At 40.9% G+C, this 20,677-nt stretch overlaps 2 protein-coding genes across 2 annotated transcripts in view; one reads left to right on the plus strand and one right to left on the minus strand.

The window, feature by feature from the left end:
• tmod2 (tropomodulin 2) overlaps window positions 1–20,677 on the minus strand; it is a 62,916-nt gene that overhangs the window by 13,060 nt on the left and 29,179 nt on the right. The window contains exons 4-6 of the mRNA XM_067419615.1: window positions 8,768–8,890; window positions 7,210–7,281; window positions 5,294–5,424 (exon numbers count right to left, since the gene is read on the minus strand). Coding sequence (XP_067275716.1) covers window positions 5,294–5,424; window positions 7,210–7,281; window positions 8,768–8,890 — 326 coding nt within the window. The remainder of the gene's footprint in view (window positions 1–5,293; window positions 5,425–7,209; window positions 7,282–8,767; window positions 8,891–20,677) is intronic.
• Window positions 1,341–4,175, plus strand: LOC137043453 (uncharacterized). The gene has a single exon (XM_067419732.1). It carries the CDS (start codon window positions 1,482–1,484, stop codon window positions 3,777–3,779), a length of 2,298 nt encoding a protein of 765 aa, XP_067275833.1. The 5' UTR covers window positions 1,341–1,481; the 3' UTR covers window positions 3,780–4,175.

The raw sequence follows: 20,677 nt of genomic DNA on the forward strand, positions 1-20,677 counted from the left end.
TCCTCGGCCTTGGCTGTTAGGACTCTGAATGTCTCCTCCCTCCTTTCCGCTTACCAAGCGGAGATCCTGGACGATCTGGGCCAGCAGTTAGATAAGGGATCTTCTCCCTCTCCTGCACTGTGGAAGGAGATCATCACGGTTAACGACCTCGTTCTCCGTAATGCTCGTCAGGTCGTCCAAACCTGCGGGCGCTCTATGGCGCTTTCCGTGGTAGGAGAGCGCTCGCTCTGGCTCAACCTGTCTGGTCTCCCGGATAGTGAAAAGAAACGTATCGCAGGCGCCCCGGTAGAGCCCGGCCGGGCTCTCTTTGGCCCCGCAGTTGCTATGATGCAACAACGATGCGACGACAAGAAGGAGCGGTCCCCAGGAAGACGGTCCCACGCCAGGCGCCCCCTGTGCGTTTGCCTAACCCCCCGGTCCCGGGACGTAATTTTAATCAGGTCAAGGAAAAGCCTCGAAAGAAGTTTTCTGGGCTTTCTCCCTGCCCCAGAACCCCTGTCCAAAGGACGGAAGGTTCCTGCTGTAGGGTGTCCCCCTCCCGTGGCTGCCCAGCCCATATGTTTAGTGGACGATGTGTGTTCCCCCCTGTTCAAGGGGATTGTCGTGAGGAAAAGTTCAAAAGCAGTGTAACCACACCGCACATACTGTGTTCCCCTCACCCAAATAATAAAGGCTTCGGCCCCAGTGTTTCCCAGAAAACACAACACACACAGAAACACAAAAAACACAATAAATCTAACGAATCAAATGAATTCGTCACAGCGAGATACCCTCTCAATGTAGGGAAATACCCTTTCTCTCGTAATGGTGAACCTGCACGTGTCGTCCCTAGTTTCTCCACTAGAGGGCGCCATTGCATCACAAATAAGCCAGCTAGGCATGCTCGAAGCCAGCACGGCCTGGACGAGCATTCACACGAGCTGTGTGTCAGCCTGGCTTACTGTATTACGCATGATATTACAGGGCTATCGTCTGCAGATTGCTATGAAACATCCACTTTTCAGCAGCGTTCTCTTTTCTCACACAGAGGAAAGCACGGCCCACGTCCTGAAGGAGGAAATCTCCTCTCTTCTAAACAAAGGTGCGATTCAGGTGGTTCCCCACAATCTGATAAACCAGGGTTTCTTTTCCCGTTATTTCCTGGTCACAAAGAAGGACGGTTCGCTCCGTCCTATTCTGGACCCCAGGGTGTTGAACAAACATTTGAGGAAATACAGATTCATAATGTTAACCCTTGGTTCGCTCGCCCGTGTCATGAAACGGAACGACTGGTTCACATCGGTCGATCTGAGAGATGCTTTTCTCCACATAAGCATTTATCCACCACACCGGAAGTTTCTTCGTTTCGCCTATCAAGGCATTTGTTACGAACTCACGGTGCTTCCGTTCGGGCAAAAATTAAGCCCCCGAACTTTCTGTTTGCGTGTGGAAGCGGGCTTCACTCCCCTAAGAATGTCTGGTCTACGGATCCTGACATACATATGCGATTGGCTCATCATAGCCGATTCGAGGGAAAAGGTGTTGCAGGACACCTCCCGTGTGCTCGCGCACACCCGATCTCTGGACTTCAGGGTGAATGTGAACAAGAGCAGCTTTACACCCAGTCAGAGGGTGATCTTCCAGGGCATGGAGCTGAACTCAGTCTCCATGCGAGCGCGTCTCTCTCAGGAGCGCGTTCTCTCTCTGACGAACTGTCTGTCACAGTTCAGAGAGGGGGCGAGGGTGCGATATCGCACATGTCTCAGGCTACAGGGTCTTATGGCTTTAGCTATCCAGTTTTTGCCACTAGGACCCCTGAGGATGAGGGCGTTCATGAAATGGGTTTTGTCACTACATTTCAGCCCGTTACACGATCTTTGCCGCTCTGTAACAGTGACACGCACCTGCGCTGCAGCTCTGCGCCACTGGAAGAGCGCAGACTTTTACGCACAGGGTACCCCTCTGGGGACTGTCATGTTGCGGAAAGTCGTGACGACGGACGCGTCCCTAACAGGCTGGGGTGCCACCCAGGAGGGCAGAACTGTGAACGGTTTGCGGCCGAGCAAACTACGTTCAGAGCACATAGATTATTTAGAGCTTCTAACCAATTAGAAGGCTCTGAATCATTTTCTGCCTCGTCTGCAGGGACATCATGTGCTCGTACGCTGCGACGATACCACGACAGTGGCTATCAATCGTCAAGGCGGCGCGCGCTCGCCGAAGCTTCATGCCCTAGCTTACAAGCGTTTGGTATGGAGCGGGCGAGTTTTCCTGTCGTTACGCGCGACTCATGTTCCGGGAATTCTGAACAGAGGCGCGGATCTTCTATCGAGGGGGAACCCGCTCTTCGGAGATTGGCACCTCCACCCTCAGATAGTAGACATGATATGGATGAGACTACGGGCGCCCGTAGATCTGTTCGCCTCGCGCGAAAACAGCCATTGTCCTATGTTCTTCTCGCTAAAGGACTTGGACGCGCCCCTCGAGGTGGACACACTGGCCCACCCGTGGCCCAGAGTGCTGCTGTATGCCTTTCCTCCCCTGTGCCTGATAATTCTCACACTGGCCAGGGCGAGAGAGGGGGGGTTTTCTCTCATCCTGATAGCACCCAGGTGGCCCAAAGCGCCGTGGCTGGCAGAGATAATCCCTCTGTTGTATGCCCAGCCGTGGTGCCTCCCCCTCCGCACAGACCTATTGTCTTAAGCGAACGGGGAGATTTATCACCCACACCCGGACAGGGTAGCCCTCTGGGCTTGGCCCGTGAGAGGACGAACCTAAGCGCGTTAGGGCTTCCCCCGCGCGTGGTGGCTACTATACAGAATGCCAGGGCCGTTTCTACACGGTCCTTGTATGGCTGTAAGTGGCAGGTGTTCGATGAGTGGTGTGATGGGCGGGGTCTCACGTCATATCAGTGCTCAGTCGCTGATATCTTGTGTTTCCTCCAAGACCTTATGGATAAGGGCAGGTCTTTTTCCACTATTAAGGTCTATCTGGCAGCTATCTCTGCTTGTCATGTGGGTTTTGAGGGCTCAACGGTTGGGCAGCATTCTCTAATCCGCAGATTTATGAAGGGCGCCCGTCGCTCTTTGCCAGTCATTAGGAGAACGATCCCTGAATGGGACCTCTCCATGGTGCTGGAAGCTCTGTCTCAATTCCCTTTTGAGCCTCTGGGGAATATTCCCCTTAAGTTGCTGTCCTTCAAAACAGCCTTGCTCTTGGCCTTGGCGTCAGCCAAACGTGTCAGTGAGTTACATGCACTCTCGGTCCACCCCTCGTGCATCAATTTCTCTCTGGGTGGAGATAAGGTTTTCCTCAAGCCTAACCCAGCATTCATGCCGAAATGTTTCCCTGCGTTCACATCGGAGGTGTTGGAGCTATCCGCTTTTCACCCTCCGCCCTTTTCCTCCGCGGAGGATCAGAGGCTAAATGCCCTGTGTCCAGTCCGTGCGTTACAAACGTATGTGTCTAGGACCAGCGCGTTCCGGAAGAGTGACCAACTCTTCGTTTCATGGGCTCCTCCTCGCAAAGGGGATCCCCTGTCTAAACAACGCCTCTCACATTGGCTTGTGGACGCTATAATCTTGGCATATGAATCAAAGGGAGTGCAACCCCCAGGGAACATCAGAGCTCATTCCACGAGGGGCTTGGCCGCCTCTTGGGCTCTGTTCAGGGGAGTATCACTGCAGGATATCTGTTCTGCGGCCAGTTGGGCTTCTCCCCATACGTTTGTGCGTTACTACAGGCTGGATGTCACCAGAACCTCAGTAGCACATTCGGTCTTGGGGGTGGGGTCTTCCTAACCCTGCCTTCCTTATGTGTGACACACATAGCCTATGTTTCATGTCCTGCTTCACACCGCAGTTACGCGGTTGCGTCGGTGTGGCGAGTTCATGATTATGAGACGCGTCGTGCACCGCCCCTCGGGGTGACCGTCTTTTTCTGGCTAACAGGACCTCACTGTGAGTGTATTGGGCAATCGGGGAGCTGTCCATGTCTCTCCCATAGGTGGATCTCGAAACGAGATGATGAAAGAGAACAATAGGTTACTATCGTAACCCCGGTTCTCTGAAACATCGAGTGGAGAGATCCACCAGCGTTGCCCCGCTTACCGCACGAGAAGCGAATATACTTACTGATGTACAGTAGCGTATGCAGCCCATATATGCCCGCTGGTAAGGGGTGGGGCCTTACTGGGCATTGGCTGCGCGCTCCTGCCTGTCTTGTCAGACTTGGTGCAATTGGATGCTTCTGCAGAGGTCAGGTACGGATGCCCTTCCCATAGGTGGATCTCTCCACTCGATGTTTCAGAGAACCGGGGTTACGATAGTAACCTATTGTTTTGTGGGTTAGTAGTCAATGAGTGCCCTTTTAGGTCCCAGTGAAATTATTAGCCATTTAATGAATCATTAAGTAAAGTAAAAATGTTTGGTTGGGAACTGTTAAGCTGTTAAGAATTAGATATGTATTCTAGTTCTGGTTTGTGTGTCTGTTTATTGCATTCATAGAAAATATTTAAAATATTTTTTAGACTAAGCAGCTAAAACAAATATATGTTTTAAAATTATGCCCATTATTTCTAGTTCTATTTTGGAAAAAGTACATCTTGCTTTGCCATTAAAATCATGCAATTCTTCTAAGCTTACATTTACAAATTGGATTATCAGCATAACAATTTGAGTAAAAAATTGAGAATAATTCAAAAGTGTAGTAGTATCCTCAGCATAATTTGAGCATGGTTATGGATCATCCTGTCCTTTTGTGGAAGCAAGAAAATCAGGGCTGCGTTTACCCCAGACAAAACTTTGCAAAACGTTTTTTCAATGGAAACGGTGATGCGTTAAACACCCTGTTCTGAAAACTTATCTTAAACCCCGTTGCACATCGTTTCCGGAAAACATGACGTTGAACACAGAAACCGTAGCAAAATGTTGTGCACTGGTTTGAGCTTGAACGTGCCCCGAGTCATTTGTAGAAAGGAGTCACATGACCAGTGTTACTAATGCAATTACTTACCTGGAAATAACATACATTTCTCAATATTATTGATATTTTTTATTGTTTATTGTTTCGTTAAAAAAAAAAAAAAAAAAAAAAAAAACCTTTCACCCCCAAAAATATTATTTCCAATCTTAAATAACTTTTTTAATCCCAGATCTTTGGATTAAAATGTATCTAGTAGTATTTCGATGGTAATATAAACATCATAAACATCAAGATGATTTTAATGCAATTTTTATTTCGCCATTAAATTTCATATGGTTTGTGTGTAATTTTTACATTTTAACATTCTGTACACTAAACTGATTCTCATTACCTTTATGTTGTTCATATTAACTTCTGTCAGTGAGGAATCATTGGACTTTATCCGCTGTAGGGTTTCCTCCACGTTTGTAGGGTTTGGTGGTTCATCGAAAACTGGCTTTACCTTTTCTCCTTTAATAACATCTATGACACAAACACAAAATGGACACATGAGCTTTCACTATGTATGTTTAATCATTTTCATCATCCCAAATAAGTCTAATCTGATTCCAGATTCTGAAAGTTCTGTTTATATGAGCATAATTGCTGTTTCTAGCCTGATGGCACATCTACAAGGCAAGTTGACATCAGAAGACCCTTTTTTTGCAAATAGCAAAATTGTCTTCTCAAATTACCAATTTCGTAAGCCACAAATAAACATACGGACGTTCATTAGACATAAAATGCATGTAAACAGGAACATCTAAATAATAGATTAGACCAGAATAATGTATTTTGCACAGGTTGCAAGGCATTTTTCAATCAGATTCAGAAAAAAAATCAGATTAAAGCGTTCACATGCCATTAGCCTACCTTTTCAACTAGATAGGAATAACATTTGGATCGTCTGAGGCGTTTACATGAAGGCTCTTTAGTCCAACTGAGCCATCAATCCAATTAAAAACTGATTTTTTGGGGGGCATGTAAACAGTTCATTTTGACAGGAAATTTAGATTTAGTGAGTCTAAATATAACATTTGTGACAAGCGTCCTGAGCCCTCCATCAGTGTCACCCTGGCAACAAAGCAGACACACCTGCGCCCGCTCATCACTGGCTGAGCGGTCACAGCAGCAGCCCATTCAGCACCCGCTACATAAGCGGGGTAGACGAGCAGCGAAGTGAGAGAAGTCTCCACAAGACTCGGCTAGCCTTATGTGACTGCCAGCCCACCCCACAAGGAGGTGAACACGGACCCACGCTGCACCGCACTGGAACCACGAGGATTGAGGGAGATCAGCCGAGCACCCACCGACTGCACTTTTCACCCTTATCACCAAATAAAATCCACCCTTCGGGAACTCACCTGCACTATCGTGTCGTGTGCTTCTTCACCCCATCACACATTATACAACAGATTTAGTCGACTAAATTCTAACAGTCAGTAAATAATTAAAACAAAAATAAGAACAAATAGTCTAAATAAATACAATATAGCAAATATATTTGTTGATTGATTTAACATTATGTATCCAGACAGCAGCAGGTTTAGGCTACTGTCACTTTAAAAACTAATGCACTATCCAAATACAGTTTACTTTCAATATATCAAGCATTGATATACATTTTGTGTGTGTATTTGTTCTTTCAAGACCGATACGACATGAAAGAGAACTCCATTCATCACTTGTATGCTGTCAGAAAGGCAGATTTCTGTGTGCGTGCTTCGGTGTGAGCATCACAGAACACAAATTGCATTTTCCCGGAGATTGTAACGTTGCTCCCATACGGGGCACAAATGGTCTTCTTTTCCTTGACATCAAATGTGAATTTATACATGTGTCTGTTTGTATCTTTCTCACAGATGTTGACATTTTTAAACATTTTATCAGACAGGAGTATGCTATTAGCCCACTGGATATATCAGTACATTTACTGTTAAATGTGTGCATCTAATCTTCAAACCACAAAGAGATTAACTGTGATCGACTTCAGAGGTCTCTGATGTGTTCAATGTTGAAAAGGTGAATAGATTTCCGTTATAGTTTGTGTCGTCACAAACAGTTTTTTTAAATTTAGTTATCATCTCATTTTCGTCAGTGAAAAATTGCAGCTGTAGAAAAATGTGACAAGTCAACACTATGTAAACGCAGCTACTGGCACATGAGCCTAAAACATTTACAACTCATTTAATAATTTATATTCTGAAAGAAATAAGGGATAGAAAAGAACATGAATATGATCTCTTCTAAAGGATGACATCAACTCACTGTTATAACCGTCTTTACAGGTGCTGTCATAACTCTGCGTGCTCGTCACCAGTGTGTTCACTCCAAGAATAGCTAGACACACAACACAACACAAAACTGTTATTACAATATAGACTAACAACAAGTACTTAAAAGAACTCATGACAGGATTTAATTATAATAATATTGTAACAAAGTACTGCAATTTGCATTGCATTTAAAGGCTCTTTTCACTACTATTGGTCATGTTTGTATGCATGTTACAGCATGAAGCCACTTTCACATACTTGTTTTTTAGCACAGCTGACCAAAAAAAAAAAAAACATGTTCAGCACATGAAAAGAATAAAGTGCATCAGGTTTATAAGCATGCAGTGAGGGAAACCAGCCAGGGACAATCCCTTAAAGGGTTAATTCACCCAAAAATGAAAATTATTTAATTAATTACTCATCCTAATGTCGTTGGACACCCGGCCGTAAGACCTTCGTTCATCTTCGGAACACAATTTAAGATATTTTTGTTGAAAGCTGATGGCTGAGAAAGGCTTCAGAGAGGCCTCCATTGACATTCAGTACATTCCCACTGACCCACTCACAAGACCCATAAAAGGCACTAAAGACTTCGATACAAATTCCATCTCACTTCAGTGGCTGTGCAATAATTTAACAATGCCACAAAAATAGTTATTGTGCGCACAAAAATCTAAATAACGACTTTATCCACCAAGTTATTGACGTGAACTCGACGCATGCGCGAGAATATGCCGCATATCCGCCATTCAGACACATGACCCAGAAGAGGAGGAGGGGCGCCACAATCGCGTGAGTTCACGTCCGAGACCTACACCGAAGACAATAACTTTGCGTATAAAGTTATTGCGTATGCATTATTTAGATTTTTTTTTGCCCACAAAAACTATTCTCTGTGCTTCGTAAAATTATTGTACAGCCACTGTAGTGAGACCTTTTTTGGGTCTCGTGAGTGGGAATGTACTGAATGCAAATGGAGGCCTATCTGAAGCCTTTCTCAGCCATCAGCTTTCAACAAAATTATCTTCATTTGTGTTCCAAAGATGAACGAAGGTGTTACGGGTGTCCAACGACATGAGGGTGAGTAATTAATGAAATAATTTTCATTTTTGGGTGAACTAACCGTTTAAAACAGTGTGCTAAAAGACCCTGTTTGGGGGGAGAGAGAGAGAGAGAGAGAGAGAGAGAGAGAGAGAGAGAGAGAGAGAGAGAGAGAGAGAGAGAGAGAGAGAGAGAGAGAGAGAGAGAGAGAGAGAGAGAGAGAGAGAGAGAGAGAGAGAGAGAGAGCGAGCGAGCGAGCGAGGAGGGGGGGGGGTGGGGGTGTTTGCTGTTTTTTCCTCAAGCTGTGATGGATGCATTGTGGGCGTTCAGTCACAGAGGAAAGGTTATTGCAATGCTAAAAAAAAACACACACACCAAAAAACCCCACTAAAACAATAGACACCACAAAGCTGTTCATTCTGGATGTTCATTAGAGCAATAAAACTATTCCTAGTGATATTAGCATTGGCTTGTTCCCTCTATTTGTGAGACTCTATAGCAGTTTTTACCTGCCAGGTCACACAGTTCAGTGTCAGTAGCGCTAGACAGTGCCTCTTCCAATTCCGGGTCAAGGGTAGTGACTTCCTCATGATGCAACTCGATTGGTTTCTTTTTGGGAATCCATACCTTTCCTGTTAAAAGAAAAGACAAAAGTTGATCAGTAACAAATCGCATAGCTCGTTGATTAAAATGGTGGTTTAAGAAAGAAAAAACAACAACAACATTCATTTAAAAGAAACATTCAATTAAAGTGAACCCCTTTAAGCCTTTTTAAGGTTAATAAATGGATATAAATTTAAATTGAGGTTTTTTGTTTAAGGAAATGTACAATATGATCAGATTATCTTACCAAGTTTTTCATGACTTAAGCAAAACATTCCATGTAATAATAATAACATTTTTAAAAGGCTGTTTAAAGGAGTTAAGGAACATTCACGCAATGCTGTAATCACGAGATAACGACTTGGAAAAAGTAATTACAACTTGTAAACTGGGGATTTTCTAAGAGCTCCCACTTGTACCACCTGACCGCTGCAGAAGTATATTGGCTCAGAGCAGCTCAGAGTAAAACAGCATGTATTGTCATCTCATAATTACGGTAATGGCAATGTGTGAAAGCGGCATTAGATGGAGTTTAGCATGTCACGTCGCAGGACATGTCGAGGTATTAAATTATTTTGACGCATCATTTTGAACAGTCAGACTCACTTTTACTGTCCTTTCACATAAATACATTAAGATTGAACTTAGCCTGCCGTTTAAAAGTTTGGAGTCACTGAGATTTTTTTCAAATGTCTTATGCTCACCAATACTGCATTAATACAAAAATACAGTAAAACAGTATCACTGCAAATTATTATTACAATTTTAGATAACTTTTCTATTTGAATATAAAATTATAGGTCTGCTTAATTACTATGGAAACCTTTGGCCTTTTTTTCAGGTTCTTTGATGAATAGAAAGAAATTGCTAGAAAAAAAAACAGCATATTTAAGAGAGGGAGACATTTTTGTAACAATGAAAGAAAAAAATCGTACTGACCCCAAACCATTTAATTGTACAGTATTTTATTAGAATTAATGCTTGGTGCCATGCGTAAGTGTCACACCACAGGGGAAATAAACAGACAAAATAAGGAAGCATTTCCACTTAAACATTAGTTTAAGTTTAATCAATACTAGAACCCAGTCTCTTCCTACCATACAAGAAAATTATTGAAAAAAATTTATTTGCTACTCATCCAAATGATAAAAACATGAGATAAAAGCCTGAACAACCCTTTAAATCACTGAACATTGCAAAAAGACTAGATTGCTACTGAAAACCACATCAGGGACAGAGGGTTAGTGGTCAGCCATGATGTCCTGTATAAATGGCTGGCGTGTATGAACTCGACAGATGATGAGGGCATACAGCAGGCCCATCATGATAACAGCTCATCGCTTGACCTCATCCCAACTCCAGTCAGACTATCAGGCTCTCTGTGTCACTGATAATGAGGTTGGGTAATATGATGCTGGTCTTGTGACAAGCTCATTCTTTCTGGACAGTGAAAAACACACTCTACAGCTTCATTCAGGACATGTGACTGCTGATCTCTTTCTATGTGTAAAGAGAGGGGGAGAGGATGTTCTGCTAAGCTGAAAGCATTCAGCTTGTGTTTCAATAAAACCCCACATAAAAAATTCACAAAGAATATAAACGCTACCAGAAATTAGTTCTTCACTGTTCTTTAAAATTTAATTTGCTCCTCAGCCCATTGGAAGCAAATATGGAATATTCCAACTCATGCTGGATTCTGAGACACAATTAAACAGTCATCATTCGGAATGTTGCACACAAGTTGCTTGGACTAAGTTTAATGTGCTTCTATGGTACTTTTTAGTGGCCCAGATCAATTTCTGCTTTCATTTCAATAGTCGGAACACAAAGTAATAATTCCATTAATTTTCTCCATAGGGATTTCCTGGTAAAAACTTTTATTCTGCTGAGAAATCTCAGAGAACAGCAACAATAGAGCCAAAATAACACTTAAGCACCCACTCAATCCCATAAAGAACTGTGAATAGCCAGGTTTCCATCCAAGGATTTCTTTGAGGAAAAAAAGGGCTTAGCGTATCAAAACGTTTACCGAATTGGCTGATGGAAATTAATCGATCATTTTTTGCAAACGTCAACCCAATAACTTTAGCATAAAAATTCCATGTCGAAACTTTAAAAGTTGCGAAAAACTATTTTGGAAACACTTTTATTCGAGAAAAAGGCTAAATAAATGTGGTGTCACGTGACGGAATTAGCCTATACAGCATCTGCATTTGTGGCACTGCTCTCTTTAAATCACTGTTTCTCTGTATTATATTCATATTGTTAAATTGTACATTCAATAATTTTAATACTATTGGTAGGAATAAGACGTGTTGCCTCTCAAACATAATTCATCCTTATTTTTCTAATTGTGTCTATTTTTTATTTTATTTTTTACAATCTAATAAAATTGAATCAGAAATATAATAGCTGCCCCCATTTCTGAATATGGCTTGATCCGAGTATTGATCTAAATAGTCTTTATAACATTTTTTAAACACCACTTGTTCATAAAAATAATGTCTAGGGCCTACAATTCAATATTATATGAAACTTGTGTTTCAAAATATATGAGGAAAATATAGCGCCTTGAAAATCTCGGCGGCTAATCAAAGAAATAAAAATGGGGTGTCTGTCAAATGAAGGAAGGCTGTTGGAGTTTTAAATAATACTGACAAAAAGAAAGGTAAAATTGCCTACATTACATCTGTATCTGAATAAATAAATTGAATGCCATACATTTTTTAAATCACGATTTCATGGGCAGGATCTGGCTACTTGACAAATGGAAAAAAAGAAGAAGAAGGAAAAAAAAAAAAAAACCCCCACAAACATGACACTTGTTAATACATTTTAATAAATAGGACAACTATAAATACCAATACAACATGTAACATAATTTTATCTCAAACTAAATTGTACAAAAATAAAATAGGTTGAATCCTTAAAATTGTTTAGACGGCAACTCTATAGACCATTTAAATATAATAATTTAAATATAGACTACACAAATAAAAGTTTGTCATAGCTTCAATTGTCTTGAAAACTGCAGTGATTTGATGTTTTTGATCTTATTGAACTCTGAAACCAGAACGAATATCTTTTTTTGTTGGTTTGAATGTTCTGAATTTATGCGTTCTCCGCCACGTCAAACCACAACTGGCTTGACTACATGTTCAAGGTTTATGTTAAAAAAAAATGTTGCTATATGAACAAACATTTTACTGTAATCTTTTTAAAGTAAACTGTCAAATTTCAATTTTCTCATTACTGCATATTATAATATTATATCTAAATTTTACAAATATTTGGGATACAAAAGACATGATATAATTTGCGAAATACATCAAATTCTGTAGGCTATAGAAACTAGTTGGGGCAGATTTTTTAGCGATTCAACAAAACTCATGCAACCATGTGGTTTTTAGAAATCACATTATGCAGACTATTTTATCGGTAATTGGATGGAAAAAGGCTGAAGACAACAAATTTCACAATCTTTTTTTAAATGCATATTCACTGTTGATAACAAAAATGGCAAAAGTGGATGGAAACTTGGCTTATGATGTAAAGTCCTATGCTATCAACTTAATGGTGCGAAATATGCATGCAAACATTTAAGTACACAGTCTCGTACCTTTGTCTTTTTGTCCAATTTTCTAATATTTTTTCGCTTCAAATCAAAGTTTGTAATGTTGTAGTTCACTGCTTGAATTAAGACTTTTTTTATAACCCCTCTTGGGAAAACAAATGGGGAAAATACTCTCTGAACCAAGATAAGTTGAAAAATTGAACAGGTATTGATGCACTCTAAAATAATAAAAGGTTTGAAACACGGCACATTTCATTTATTGCTGAAGTATTTCTTATGAAGGACCCAAGATGTTAAACGATGATTCTAGAGACCTTTATGTATGACAGAATCTTTCCAACTGTCATAAAAGCAGCTGGCAGCTCAGAAACCTTTCATTACACATGTGACGTGAATAAACCCCAGCTCTGGCCTGGGCATACACTAGAACAATCTAAATCTCTTCATATATAGTTTCTTTCCTCTCTGTAAAGGACGGCAACAGTACGCCACTCGGGCCTGTGAGGTTTGGAAACACACACCATGTGGTTGAGAAACACTTTTTTCTTATTCTCCTAATTTATTCCGCATTTAATGAACGTGAAACACTTTAAATCACCAAAGGAAAAGCAATAAGCCAGGCTGTGTGTTACAGTATTTGAGGTGGGCTGTTAGACAAAACATGAGCTGTTGTTTAGCTTTTAACTATTGCTCTAGCTCTGGACAAAAGAAAAGGCTTTGTGTTTGAGGTGTGGCTAAATTCCAAACACATGTTATCAGTGCAAAAAATTTATGTGAACCAGGAAATACAACAAAAGATCAGTGAAAACTATTTGCAGAGCCACTGGTGTGGAAATCATAGACAGCTGTGTTTTAAAAAGAGAATTATAGAGTATATTTGACATAAACAGATGATTTCATGTGTTTAGAGGACATCTGTTTCACACAGTCAAATATTTAATAATATTCACTTTTTTTTTTTTAAAGGGGTGATGTATTGAGACATTAACTTTCCCTTGAGCCTTTGATATATAAAAGGTCATGGTAATATAAGTATATCCTGTACGTTTCAGAGCTGAAAACTTCCTTGTTAGTAAAAGAAAAGCTTTTATAGACACCAGGCCCAGAAAACGAGGCTCTCAAATCAATGACGTATTAGAAGGGAGAAACACCTCCTCTCAGATAATCATGTATGCCTGCTTCTGCAGATAAACGAGCGATAAGCATGCCAAAGATAGCAAGATAATCGTTTGCAAACAAGACACAGGTCGACACTGGATTTGTAGACATATTGAGATTAAACCACAATGATGTACTTCTATATTGAATAAGACAGGAATGGTGCAGCACACTTGTGTGAGTAAAACAAGTTTTTATATGTGATAGTATTGCAGATCGTATTGATTATGTGTACGAGTCTAACAGAACATGCCTCAGCACGCTGTCACAGGCTGGAGAATCCCTTATTTGTTGGTTCAATGCGATTCGGGATCAGACTCCCAGGGCTCGCAAAGCCCAACGTCCCGGGGTTGTGTGTTTTTCCAGATGGGCTACCAAAACGTACACATTTCGGCAGGCCGGTGAATCTTAAATAGGGAAATAACATTCATTTCTTGATCTCCGTTGTGTTTGAAGCAGGTGTGCGCGTGTGCGTGGTTCGCGCCTTTTATCCACCGATCGGACGGGCCAAGTAATAAAAAAATAAAAAAAATCACGGGTGGGTGAGAGATAAATCATTGTGTTTATTTGATAAATATGTTTTAAGAGCTCCATCAGATAATTATTTCAGCCGCTTTTAAAACAATCCCTCCCTCATATGAATGACAAGTTTAAGCTCATTAAATATGGAGATCTTATCCAATCCTAGTCATGGACGTTTACTTCTAAGTCTTCAGTGCGGCACACCTATCAAAACCCAGCATTTTGGAGAGAGCCTCAAAACCAGTGTAGAAAATAGTCCATTATTTATTAATTATGATGTTTTTGAATGTAAAAACCATACGAACGTCATAAGTTGACCTCAGACAACAGTATAAAATAAACAATAAAAAAGCCAGTTCATGACACCTTTAAAGTTAATGCCTTTAAGACTGCAATTAAAATGAACATCATGAGTTAAAACAGTATGGGTTCTTATGCAAAAGGAGAAAAAAACAGAACTGAAGTGAACAGCAGGACAGAATGATGCAGGTTAGATCACTCCTCAATTATTTTAACAAGACCAAATTAAACCATGCTTCATGCTTGAAATTAGCGAATTCTCTCCTGCTGTCGTAATGGAGACTGTTTTCCTGTACGGTTATGATCTCCATGTAAACCCAGTAAAAACGGGTTTAGTTATTACACAGATGCTGTTATTCAATGTGACGCAGAAAGTATGACATTGGCAGCACAGCTTCTCTTCTCTAGTAACCTACTTTCTCATTCCTAGGTCACCTTTATCTGAGCTCAAACCTGCCCTGATAATCAACCAAACTAATAAAAATAATAATCTCTTATGCTCACCAGTGCTGTATTTCTTTTGATAAATGACAAAGAAGAAAGTACTGAAAGTACTAAAGAAGTGAACTGGCTGATTAAAACAGCTGGTTTCACTGAATAAATCACTTAGGCCAGGGTTTCTCAACCTTTTGCCTACTGCGACCCACTTTGTTTTTTGTATGCCAGTCATACGACCCACTAAGGCTGGAAATAAATAACATACATTTTAGACCTAGGCTAGTTTATAAAAATTCAACTGTTCATGGTTTGTTAATGTTAGTTCATAGTGCATTAACTAATGTTAACAAGATTTTAATAATGCATTAGTAAATATTGAAAATGCAGTTCATTATTAGTTCATGTTATGAAAACACTTAATAGTTAAACAAATAATTAGGCAGACTATGAGGCAAACGGATTTATTTATTTATACTCACATTAATGTGACATTTTAGACTGCCGCTCTGAAACGATGATATCCAGACGCGGTGGAATTGGGGAAAGGGCCACTCGTAGTGTTTCACTCAAACTAGTAGCCTGACAAGCCAGACCCACATCAAGATGTTTGGTCTGGAATCTCACCATTGACAGGGCTCAATCCGAGGGGCGGGATAAACGGTTCTTTCAAACTCCCTCTGCACGCGATAGGATAGCGCTACAACCAACCAGAGCAACGAAGGTGAAGCAGAGCTAGTTGACAGATTAAACATTCACCGTATCCGGTCGGCTAAACTCCGAACACATCTTGCCTTTTTAAGAATAACTTCAGTGCCGTTCTTTGTTCTTTTCTCAGAGAAAAGCTCAACTCCAAGTCTTCCAGAGTCGCGGTCAAAGCTGATTCGAAAGACCGCCGCCGTTCGCCAGTTTCTGTGTTTACTAGAAGCACGCAAACACAACTCGGCCGTCGTCATTATGGCCCCGCCCACCGACTCTATACACGACGTGATTGGCCCGTCCAGATTGAGAGGAATACAGCTTAGAAGGGTATTGAGAGTTCCTAGACGACACTTGCGGGCAGATTAAATTTGCTGCCGCTAGGGTGCGTCTAGATTTCTAGGCTATTAAACTAGCTGTTGTCAGTCTATTCCTGCTTTTTGTTTTCATTGCAGTCACTGTTGAAAATCCAGACTCACAAAGATAGGTGGTGCTGAATGGCAAGAGAAACTTCATTGCACGATCTGTGAGTTCTGGATATTCGTGTCTGGATTTAATCCAGAAGGAATTCTGGCATCTCGAGCACTATGCCGTTACCAAGCAACGGAGTAAAACGCTTGCGTAAAGAGAGTAGGACCTTGTTTAATTTGCGGCAGTGATACAGTATTGTGATAGGACAGTTTAGAATTAGCGTTAGAAAGTTCCAGCAATAATGATTCAACATACGAAATTCGAAAAAAAGGAGAATGCATAGAAAGTCTTGCGACCCCCTATAGAATGATCCACGACCCACTGACTTAGGCTATGGGGTGCGATAATGTCCTCAGCATAAAAGTTTCCAAAATAACAGCAACATAGGGGGTATTTACACTTGGGCACATCATGTGTTTTTCAAGATAAGATAATCATCTGTAAATGCATCTGATTGTTCATCTGCTTTATGAGTAAACGGTTTTCCTTCTAAACAGATCTGTCAGGATACAGTTGGTTTGGTCAGTATGTTTAGGAGCCCAAAAGCAACCAATGAACAAAAACTTTAGATCCTCGTGTAGATTTTTCGTGTGTGTGCGCGTGCTAGCCACCCAGTTTAAAACTCTTTAAAGGTGAAATAAAAAATAAAAAAACGCCCTGGCTCTTAAAAGCGTTCTAATGGCAGTGAATGGAAGCCCAAAAAGTGCATCCATTATAAAAGTAATCCAAGTGGCTTTGGGGGGTTAATAAAAGCCTTCTGAAGTGAATCGATGTGTTTTTGTAACAAAAATATAAAAGTAAAAATGATCTATAAAGTAAAATACCTAGCTTTGAGAGGACAGACTTCCATATTTAAACTTACTTTTATAATGGATGGGGACACTTTTTTGGGGCTGCCATTCACTGCAATTATAATGGTTGGAAGAGCCAGGGTATTTAATATAACTCGGATTGTATTCGCCTGAAAGAAGAATGTCATACACCTATAGGATGGCTTGAGGTTGAGTAAATCATTAGGTAATTTATATTTTTGGGTTAACCATCCCTATTCTGAACTGGAGAGAAAATGAACAGAAATTAGAATCTGAAGGCCAGATATGAACAGAGCAGTTTTGTACTGGATCTGAAGGGGCATCTTTGTTAAGCAGACCTCACAGAGAGAAAAGAGGGAAAGCTTTATTTAAGCCCTTTATTTAGCGGTTGTTTTTTGTTCTGTTCATGTAAACCACTGTGGTAGAGAGAAAAGCCTGCAGCACAAAACCAGTCAGAACCAGAAGAGAGGAGCTCAGCCCATCACAGTGTGTCTCTTGGGCTCAGCTGTGCCGCTGGGCTGACCTTGGCTGACCTCTAACTCCCAAACTACTTCCTGTTCTTTCCCGACCCAATCACAGTGTCCTCCCCTGTGGACCAGTACATTAGAGTCTTTCTGCTGAAGCTGTCACAAGCCATCTGTACCCTGAAGGCTCCAGCAGGAAAGGAGAGCAAATAGAGGAAATCAGAGAGAAGATCCATGGGCATCAACAAATCCAGGAGTCAAAGTTTTCCAATGTACTAATTCACTATCAGTCAAGTAATAGATCTGGCCACAGAGGTGAATCCCATGATGCCTCAGCAACAAACTATTTGTGAGGTCATGAATACCCCCCCCCCCTTTCTGCATTACCATGGAAACATACAATATAAAGAAAGAGATAGACAGCACTTGGCAGAGATGCCTATCTCTCAAATTCTCTCTGTCGCTAAGGGCCATTTAGACTTCATCCCAGAGGAATTCCAGCGCTTCCTGTTTCCTCATTTGTTCTCAGACACTGCGATTGAACAAACACTCAGTTCCAGTCTCACAAATCCTAAACTAGAAGCTGTGAAAACACTTGTGAATAATTGTCAATTATCAAGGTGAAAAAAACGACAACATATTACAAAAAAGTATTTAATCAGAATTGCTTTGTTTTTTCAAATTTGTATTTATTTACTTTCTGGAGATATGCATCACTTTGGCATTTGTTTTAGTAACTTATTTACACTAAATTACTCTGGTACCATTTCCGCCTGGATTTGGCCTACCCAAATTGAAAAGCTTCCCATACACACATACACAAAAACACAATTGTGGTGTCATTTTACAAAAAACCCTGACATTACATAAAACACTGCTGAAAGTGATTAATATTATAGTATGTGTCATGTGTGATATAATAAACATACAAAAAAATATGCCCTTTTTGATTTTTTGGGTTATCAATTCATTTTTGAAAGTGTATGCATCTTAGGCTCTGTGTGCACTAGAATTCTGATTCTGATTTCCAACATGTCAGCAAATATTGGGAAAAATTATTTTGAGACACTGGGATAATGCATTTATAACACTGTATATGGGTATGGGTATCCTCCATTCAAAACCATTTGAATAAATCTTGCATACAATATGATACAGACCAAATTATTTTTTTCCAGTATTTTCTGGAATCTTGTGAAAAAAGGCAAAACTTACTGCAGGGCACTAGATCACACAGGGCTATACACTTTACACACAGAGTTATACACTTTCAAAAATGAATTCATAACAAACAAAAAAAAATACCTCTTTTTTCATTTGGGTAGGACTAATCCAGGTGGAAATCCCCCAAAATGGTCCCAGAGCATAATCCTAGGATGTCCATCGAAAAAGAATTGGCCATTGGTCTATCCATCATCATGGCTTCCCGATCATCCCCATATAAATATTGATTCAATTAAAGGGGTACTTCAGCGCTGGGAAGATGAATCTGTATTTAAACTGGGTCATTAATGTAGTAGAAATGTAAAATTATTTTTGAATTTGGTGCCTTCTAGACTGAGAAAAGACAGAAAATGTATTTTTGTCTCATGGGGATGCAAGACTACAATTTCCAGAATGCTTCGCTGCCCTGTGAGGCCATTCCCAAAGCCACCGCTACTGGATTACTGTGACTGAGTTGGAGAACAGACACTACAATTAAATACTGAACGTGTCTGTTCAATATAATGATCGTGTCGCCGCGTGAGTCTCACAGCACTAACGCCGCAGGAGTCAGATTACATTTACCGTCATGAATGAGCCAAGCGGCAACCTCCAGCGATCTCTATTGAAGCCAATATGGACGTAATATAAACTGCAATTCCTCAACTGGCCACTAGGGTCAAGCTCCAGAAGGGAGCAGAATCTCATTGAGCCCCATGTTAAAATTCTCAACTTTACAGCAGAAAAAAAAAATCATGTTTACAGCCTGGTTCAAATTGTGGTTTTGGCCTATACGGCTAATTTTGACCTTCATGAAAACTGAGGGGAGTGATTTTTTTTTTATATAACTCATTCGTTTACGTTTATTAAAGCCTTAAAGTTCTGCATAATTAAGGGATTGGTTACAGATGGATAGCCATTTATCTGCCGTCTATAGTCATTGCGTCACCTCAGCTCCGCCCACATCCCGCCTTTTTGCCGATTTTCTATTATCCGGGAGTGGCACGCGATGACTCGCTCGCAAGATGGCAACACCTAGCTCGCCCATACTTTAAGCTTCAGACCGCCTTATCGGAATCCTATGGGTGACATCACGGACACTACGTCCAATTTTTTTTTACAGTCTATGGAATGAGTTGATGAGCTCTCGTGATGAGAGCTGAGGTAAACGCGACCACACTCGTGGCATACTTTCACAGCACGTTCAGTCTGGCGCGTTTTCAGTTCATGCCTTTGGAAACGTAACTTTCATAGAAATTAATTTGAGAAGTTAAAACACTTACATTGCACAGCATATCCATTTAAATGAATGCCTGCAGCTGCGAGCTGAGCTGTGAGTGTGATCTCCATCCCCCATGCGCGGGTTGAAAACGTGGAAATAGCTCCCTCTGCTGGCTGTAGTCTTTAGCCTCAGGCCAACAATTCCAAAGATGATACAAATATCGTCAATTTGCGTCACGGGAGAAATTTTTCCAGAAATAAAATGCATAAATCTCTTGTGTCAGGGGAATATGAGGAGGGAAAGCACAATCATTTGAATATACTCCAGGGTTTCTACTAAAACAAAACCATATGCTAATCGCTGAAGTAACCCTTTAATTGTCTTCTGTCCACCAATCAGCTGGTGTGTGGTGGGCGTTCTGGTGCAATATGGCTGCCGTCGCATCACCCACATGGATGCTGCCGTCGCATCACCCACATGGATGCTGCACATTGGTGGTGGTTGATGAGATTCACCCATTCCATATATAAAGTGAATTGAGTTCAGAGCGCCATATAAATACAACAATTTACTACTGTAGACACTTGAATTAATGAGCATTCAGTGACCTAAAGAACATAACACAATGCAAATGAACCGTGACTAATAGGAAAAGGGCGTGTGGGAAAGATATTTGTGCGAGTGTGTGCGCATGCATTGTTCTGATTTTCACAGGTTTGAGCTGTAAATAACTGAATTTGAATCAGTATTACTCATTGTGAACACTAATATACACACTACTGTTCTCACTAATGTTAAAACTGGAGTGTGTTAACCATTATAGGCTAATCTTATGTGCGAACTCGATACTAAACTCATCCGAGATGATGGATTTAACAGACGAGAAACTCATGCCAGGAAGGGAAACATTAAAACTCTTAAGATCTTGAGATCTCTCTGTAGTTTTACTTTCTTGA

This window comes from Pseudorasbora parva, chromosome 16, assembly GCF_024679245.1.
Source record: "Pseudorasbora parva isolate DD20220531a chromosome 16, ASM2467924v1, whole genome shotgun sequence".
Lineage (NCBI taxonomy): Eukaryota > Metazoa > Chordata > Actinopteri > Cypriniformes > Gobionidae > Pseudorasbora > Pseudorasbora parva.

What these genes read in the sequence shown, in the direction of transcription:
- LOC137043453 (XM_067419732.1), top strand. Translation starts at nt 1,482, where the DNA reads ATGCGATTGGCTCATCATAGCCGATTCGAGGGAAAAGGTGTTGCAGGA.